This window comes from Felis catus, chromosome D2, assembly GCF_018350175.1.
Source record: "Felis catus isolate Fca126 chromosome D2, F.catus_Fca126_mat1.0, whole genome shotgun sequence".
Taxonomy (NCBI): Eukaryota; Metazoa; Chordata; class Mammalia; order Carnivora; family Felidae; genus Felis; species Felis catus.
The window spans coordinates 53,193,794-53,201,876 of NC_058378.1; the positions used below are offsets into that span (position 1 = coordinate 53,193,794).

Consider the following 8,083-nt stretch of genomic DNA (forward strand, 5'->3'; position numbering starts at 1 on the left):
ACTCATAGGTACAGGAAATCAGTTGGTGGTTACCAGAGTGGGGAGTGATGGGGGGGGGGGTTGGCACACTAAGTAAAAGGGATTACTTAGTTGTACAGACTTCCAGTTTTAAAATAAATAAATGATGGGAATGTGATGTACAGCATAGGATATATAGTCAGTAATATTGTAATAACTTTGTATGGTGACAGATGGTAACTAGACTTACCTTGGGAATCATTTTGTGATGTATAAAAATAACAAATCACTACAATGTATACCTGAAACCAATAGGATATTGTATATCAATTATACTTCAATTTTAAAAAGTGAAACAGGACCTTGTAATAGTTAGGGATGAAGGACACTGATAGACCATTCAGAAATATTAGTGCTTTCTCTAGGAAGATGATTTAACTCTACTAACATTAGACCCAATTCTTTACTTTGAGGTAAACTATTTTCTTTACCAATGCCCCAGGGAAAGACTGGGAGCAGTGGAGGGAAGTCAGTTGACTGCATTCACTCACCCTAGTTTGTCCACAGACCAACGTTGACCTTTTTCAGGAAGCTGTGAGCATCAGCCAGAGAAGTCTGTAGGGTGTTCAAGTTTTATACTTTGAGAAGCCTAAGGAAAAAGCTCCCAGGTAAACTTGGAATAGTCTGGCATCATCAATTAAGTAATAAGTAATAAGTTCGTTACCTCTTGAATATCTCTTGAGTGGTTACACTCTGTTGAACACACTATGAGTTTGGCTGCCTAGCTTTATGAAGTTTGTTTCTATTTACTTATTAAATGCAATATTCTGCTTTTGAAAAATCCTTACACACATGGAAATGAGAAATCAGAATATGGGATCAGTGTGCTTCCTGGCCCTGTATTTCCTCTGCACTCATGTGTATGCATCCTTTGGGGCACAGACACAGAATGGTGCTGGAGCCTATAGCCACTGGGTTTGTTGGCTGAGAATAATGAGCAACCAATCACTTGCTCCTAAGAAATCAGTAGCTTCTATCTTCATGCTAAATTCATTGGAGCTTACCTGTATGTTAACTAGCTGGACTTTCAATGAAAATTTGAGGGGCACCTGGGTGGCTCAGTCAGTCAAGCCTGAGACTTCAGCTCAGTGATGATCTCGCGGGTTCAGTGAGCTCAAGCCCCGCGTTAGGCTATGTGCTGACAGCTCAGAGCCTGGAGCCTGCTTCATATTCTATGTCTCCCTGCCCTTCTGTTTCCCTCTCTCTCTCTCTCTCTCTCTCTCTCTCTCTCAAAAACAACATTAAAAAGAAAAAGGTGGGCAGTCAATATTTGTTGAATGAATAAATGAATCTTATCTAGATTCTTGGCCTTTTATCCACATTGGTAATATATTACTTAACCATGAATGTGCAGACTTATGCAGATTTCCTTAGACATCTACAAGTTAATGATGCACGGTGAGTATTTCTATAAAGTATTAGTATAAATTTGAAAGTATGTAGATTAGACTTGTCTGCATGGAGGCAGGCAGGTTAAATTTTATGGTTCCTGTTATTTCTAGTGATAAGAGACTTGCATATGAATATCTGAAAATTGTGAAATTTTAAGCATTTGTGAAATTTGTGAAAATTGTAAGCATAGTATTTCTTTATCTGTTTTTGTGCTGTTTTGTAAAAGAGTCAATTCTGTATTCACAGCTGGAGTTGGTGTAGGTTTTAAATTCATTAAGTGGACTCCTCCTTTCCCACCTGGGGGTAGATCAGCCCAAGAGAAAAAGAGACTTATTTTAAGGCTTCTTCCTCTTCCAAATCCCAAAGGTCATGTTGCTAATGCCTTCTGGAAAGAAAGGGAGATTACAGCCAGTATATTAAGTGGTTACTTTCTGCTGACTGTGCGCATGCCCACACACACTTGTGCAAACATACTTATACCTAAAAGAAGAATCCTTCAAAATGAGGCTTTTGTTAACAACTGTGTGAGGAGTATTTATTATTGAAATTTATTTTAATATATAAATAGGCAAACTTTATTTCTAACTCAGAGTTAATACGTGTCCATTGTGGGATGTTATGAAAATAAAGAAGACGACAACAGTTGCCCATAATCCTACCACACAAATAACAACCATTCTTAGCATTCAGTCAAATTTGCTTCCAGTCTTTTTTGATGGGTTTTTATGTAATTTTAGTAGGAACGTTTAGCATAAGCATCTTAACAGATACTTAAAATTTTGTGTGAACATCAATTTTAATAACTACATGATATTCATCTTACAGATAGATACACCTTACTACTTAACCATTCTCTTAATATTGAGATTTGGACTGTTTTCAGGTGGTTTTTTTTCCCCTTCAGTTTCTTGATAACACAAATAACATTTTTGAGATTAATATCATTGTTCTCTACCTTTATTACTGTTTCCTGAGGTTTGATTCCTAGAAGTAGGATTACTGAATCAAAAAGAACGACCATTTCTATAAAGTTCTTAACCAGGTATTACAAAATCACATTCCAGAGATGTTATGCCAGTTTTCATTTTCACCGTGGGTGTGTGTGAAAATAACTTTTCCCTCCTTTCACAAGGAGGGAAAACTGTACTTGTTGCCAAGCAAGAGTCAAAAATTACACAGAAGTTTAAATAAATTTAAACTTTAAATAACTTCTCTCAGACAATATATTCTTTTAACATTGTTTCGGTATAGATCCTGTACCCATGTTTTAACTTTGGATGTAGCCTAGAATATTGTCCAAAGGAAAATAGAGTGGTTTTTATTTTATTAGTAATAGTTAATATTTTCATTATAGAATTTTCACCCTTTTACAGGGAAGTCTCTATGTTAGATAACAAAAGAGTCAAACAAGTCCATTACCTTCCTATAGAAGAGCTAGTTTCTTGTAACCTTTGTTTAGGTTTTAATCACCCCAGAAGTTTTATCCCTCTTAGGGCCCATGGGTTGGCTCACATGTCCTATGAGTAAATACAAATGCTTCCTTCAATTGGAAGCAAAACCAGTACACCCCTTACTTATAAAGTGAGTTAAAAAACAAGAAGAAAGAATAATATAAAAACTGAAGGAAGGTAGTAAGTAAAGTATTTAGCTTTCTGAAACAATTCAAATGGGGATAGGAAGTTGGTTTTAAATGGCTTAAGGGAGATTAGGGTTTTAAAGTTGGATAAGGAGTTTGGTGCTTTGGTTTAGGCATGGCATTGCTTTTAAAAGATTACTTCCATATTTGACAACAATTCTCACTGGAGATTATAAAGCAAATAGTCAATTTTAAAACACTATGGAATACAAGAGGGCTTCTTTTTGTTGTTGTTTGTTTATACAAAATGATTGCCTAGAGTTAACAGGCTGAGTCCTGAAGCCCACATTTCATAACACTACTGAGGATCTGTCACCAGGGAGAATTCAGCAGAGGTTGTTTAATGCACTTAATTGAGATTATCTGAGCTTTTGGTTTAAATTACTTTGGGAAAAGTCTAGGTACAAACGGCTTCTTTGAAAGGTAAACATACTTAACCTCTAAGAAAAAAGGTTCAATTTAAGTTCTTTGAAATTCTTCAAACAGGTAGTAGCACCAACCCTTACTAATTAAATGAGTATAAACTGAGTAATGTGTAAAGATTAAATCTCCATACATCAGTACAAGTGTTAATATAATTCTATGAACAGTGTGTTTATTATTGTACACTTGTTTGAAAATGCAATCAGGTACCGTATTAGAAAATCATCCCCTGCCAATTTAGGAATTTCAAAAGTAAAAAGATAGTACATGCTATTTTGGTTATAAAGTATAGTTAATGATAGAGTTTAAAAATTGAATTCCTTATTCTGTTCCACCTAGGAAGGAGGGCACATTAAGATCAAGGATCAAGAATGACATATACTTTATGTATTAGCTGTGGATAAATACTCAAAAGTTGGTTTAACATTTTTGCCCTATCTTCCTCAGCTCCTTGACCTGTTTATGGTTTGGGATTGGTCTACTTATCTAGCTGATTATGGACAGCCTGCTTCTAAGTACCTTCGGGTGAATCCAAACACAGCTCTTACTCTTTTGGAGAAGTGAGTATATTCTGAAAACATTTTTGCATAACATTTTAGCATTTTGTGATTTAGTGATGATTGAAGAACTAGAGATTTTCAACAAAAGAGAAATGTCTAAATGGAGCTTAAAAGCTCAGTCCATTTTAATGGCCAAAACATAAGCCTCTTTCTTTCTTGGTGCAGTGTTGGTGTAGTTTTTATATGAGATTGCTGTTTATGTTCATGTGAACAAAAATTTTCCTGTTGCATCCTCAATAGCAGGCTTAATTGGCCTTAGGAATATGTTTACTGGAGATGAGTGAGAATTGGAACTTTTTTTTTTAATGGTATAACACAGAAAAGAAGGTGTTTTGTAAAATGTGGCTAGCAATTGGCATGTTTGCTGTCGATATCCTACCATGATGGACTTGGATTCTTTGTGCAGATAGAGAAGTATGTGATAAAAAAAAATAAATAGAAAAAATAAAATAGTAAGAACTGAAGTAACAGGACATTTGCTGGTGCATCTTGTCCAATTAAAAATGACAGAAGTTTAGGGGTTACTTTTCCCTCACTATGTGACAGATTTTCCTTTCGCTTAATCATATTTCATTTTAGGTATCAGTATGAAAAATATCTATTATTTTCCCACATTTCAAATATCTGTGATGTATTTGATGTGAGAGGACAGAAAGAACTGTTTAAAATAAATGTAAATTTACCATATCATGAAACACTACTGAGGCCAAAAATAAATAAATAAATATTTGCTTTAAATTTTCTAATGTTATTTTTCTTTCACCTTGTCTTGCTATGAATGTGATTTGCAGAGTCCATAGAGGGTATGTATTTTAGCATACTTTGTGGAATGATATTAGAAAATAGTATGATATTAGAAAATGTAACATACTTTAGATTTACATACTAATGCAAAAACACTACTTCATGTAGAATGTAAAATGAAGCTGCTAATTTTTTGTGTGGTTGCTATCTCTGTATTTTTATTAGTACCTATTTTCTTTGAAGAATATTTTTCAAGCATAGGACTGGTGTGAGATAATTCAGAGCATGCCAAGATAATTTACTTATGACAGCATAGCTTTTAATTTCCTTTTACCAAGCCTCTCCATTCACATATATTCCTAGGATGAAGGATACTAGCAAAAAGAACAACATATTTGCTCAGTTCAGGAAGAATGATCGAGACAAACAGAAGTTGATAGAGACAGTCGTGAAACAGCTAAGAAGTTTGGTGAATGGTATGTCCCAGCACACCTAGACTTCGATTGCACTCAGTGACACCAAATCTGTGATTCAACATTGATCTCTAACAGGCACAGGTCATGATACAGTAATTTGGTTGCAGAATTAAAAAATGGAGTAGAAAAAAGACACTAATGAGAGATTAAACAAGAAACAATAAAAATATCATTTCTACGGATTTTTAAATAATTGGATACTATTTTATATGTGGAAAAGGTGACATTAATTTTTTTCACTTTTAGGGAAAAAAGGTAAAACATATAAATCAGGTCAAAAATTGTATATGAAATTGATTGTAAATACATTAGAAAAACCTTATATGCCTCTACATATAAGTATTTTTTTCTATTCAGACTTGAATGATTTTTCTGGGTTCTTTTCATCAGTATCCAGTTTTGGAATGCAATCATGTCTGATACGGGAGTATTTCACTGTCATTTTGTGACTGTTAACTTTTATTTTCATCTCAATATGATTTAAGTAGACTAAATTTTCCAGTTCTGCAGATTCGGCAGGGGGGTGGTATACAAATCTTTAAAGGTCCCTGAAATCAAACTTGATTTCTGTAAGAATATGAATTATTTGTTCTCCTTGGATGGTTTAATTTAATGGTTCTGAATATGAAGAAAAGGTGTTTGGATTTTCTTGAGATGCAGTGTTGCTGTTGAGCAGGGTTAATATTTCTAACTATATTGTTTGTAGCTGACCCCATTCTAGGATTTATTTGGTTTGGTTTGGTTCAAGTTAAAAGAGGGCAGGAACGAAGTGGGGTAAGCTCCTTGAGGTGCTGCTTGTGCTAGGGTAGATATGTTCCTACACACAGAAGTTGCCACAGGGCTCAGGTTCCTTTCTTCAGTAGCAGATCTCAGTCAGTACCTGTCCGCGGTATGGAAACAAGCCAAACCAAATGAACTCTGGAAAATCTAAAATGAACGTACATTTTCTTCTGTGTAAATTACCACCATGGTCCTAATGATAATATCAGTCTGATCGCAACTTTCTTCTCAATGTATTTATGCTGAATATTTCTTTTCCATTTTCAGGATTTATGCCTGTAAGAAACTTATACTTAACTCTGTAAAATAAGTGTAAAGAATTATATGTACATTTCTTGATTTTGTGATGAAATATTAAAAATGTTGAGCAAGTTGAAAATGCATTGCTATTGCATCTATTCAGAGCTTCCTGATTTAAAATAACTGCTTCCTTCAGAAAGACTGTTGTTATTCCCTAGTTATTGGAATGGGGAGTGTCACCAAAACAAAGATGCAAGTATTTATTGACCGCCTCAATCCTAAAGTACTGCACATTTAAAAAAAAAAAAAAAAAAAACCTACATGGAGAACATGGTAATTCTTCAGGCACAATAAAATCTGGAAATTAGAAGAGAGCGGTGAACAGCTAGCTCTTTTTGAAGACTGTGGAATGTGGCTGCCCCTCGCGCGCCTTACCCAGCCCTGCAGGGCATTCGGGATGTCTCTCTCTGGCTTTCTTTGAGGCGTCCCCGGATCCGGAGAGACGCCGCCTTAGGACTGCTTGGAGTAGACCACCGTGGGTCCATGGCGGTGATGGTGTGGGGTTCCCTTTCTTCTATAATACATACAACATCCCGCCCCCTTCCCGCCAACCCGCGGGTGGCACTGTAGGGACCGGCACGAACCCTGGGGTATTTGGAGCCCTCGGACGGACCCACACAAAACGGAGAAGCAACCAGGTAGACTGACTGGGGTCGAGCGGGGTGGCCTCCGGAGTGGGAAGGAACGGTGAAATCGGCCCTTGAGACCCGTAGGGCGCCCGGAGATCTCTACCTCTGGTGGGACTAGGGTGTCTCAGTGAAGCTCTGGGCAGCAGTGACACACACGACCATGTTTTGAAGGGGTCCCGAAGTGGTAGGTCAGAAACCGGGGCGGTGTGGGGATGTCCGGGAATCTCGACCCCGGCTACCCCTTGTAGGTGCTTGCAATGCGAGGCATCTAAGACCCCGGTTTCCCTGGGAATTGAAACAGAGCAAAGGGGATAACCCTTTAACCTTGGAGTGTCGGAAGGGGAAGGGGCACCTGCAACCCCGAGGGTGGGGATGCCACAGAGCCCGCGTTAGCCGAGAGCGCGGGGTTCGCCCACCCGCGGGGCTGCGGCGTACAGCCGGGCACTTCTGGCGCGAAATCGCAGGCCCCGCCCGAGGATCGGCGCGGGGCGCGGCCCCCAGCCCAGCCCGAGCGCCGCGGCGGCTGCCACTCCTTACTCCTCGTCCCTGGGTGAGCGTGCCGCTGCCCACCGCCTCCAATCACTACTCTGCTCGGAGGGCTTTAAATATGCATGGGCACGTCACGTTGTATGAGTCGGGACCGGTCCGTAGGGAGGGAGCCAATATCTATATAAATGTGGCCAGGGTGGGCCGGGAAGAGAGGGAGGTGGGGCGGGGGTCTACAGCCCCGGTGACCGCAGCCCAAGTTGGCGACACCGGTGAGTTGCTCCTCTCTCGGCTCTCCCTCGCTGCTTCTATCAAAGGAGCGCTGACTCGGGGAGGAGGTGGGAGGTGCCGCGGGTGCCGGTCGCCCCCGGTCCCCAGGCAGCCGGCACCCCAGCGAGGACCTGGCGTTTGGGCCCAGAAGGCGTCGGACTAGAGGAAGGCACGTTCCCTAAGGGCGTGTGGTCACTGCCGCCTTCTACTACCGGTCTGCTTCTGGAGCGAAGTCCCTGTCCGAGGTTTTAAATCTCGGTTTTGGTCCCCAAGCCCCAGGCCCTTTCCGGACCGAACAGGTGAGCACTGCGTGCTACCAGCGCCCCAGCTCTCGCGCCCCCAGTGCTCCGAGCCGCCTGGCCGCCCCCC

The 8,083-nt window shown here is 39.8% G+C and overlaps 1 protein-coding gene across 9 annotated transcripts in view; it reads left to right on the top strand.

Moving 5' to 3' along the window:
* Positions 1-6,412, top strand: part of EXOC6 (exocyst complex component 6) — a 228,911-nt gene extending 222,499 nt beyond the window's left edge. For 8 of the 9 annotated variants that reach the window (XM_019813545.3, XM_045040414.1, XM_045040415.1 and 5 more), the window contains 2 exons: positions 3,917-4,029; positions 5,137-6,412. In XM_019813545.3, the coding sequence (XP_019669104.2) occupies positions 3,917-4,029; positions 5,137-5,269 (246 nt within the window). In that variant the 3' untranslated portion in view covers positions 5,270-6,412. Of the gene's footprint in view, positions 1-3,916; positions 4,030-4,820; positions 4,861-5,136 lie in introns of those variants that run through there. The other variant, XM_045040410.1, reaches the window with a different exon arrangement.
* Positions 6,413-8,083: the final 1,671 nt, after the last annotated feature.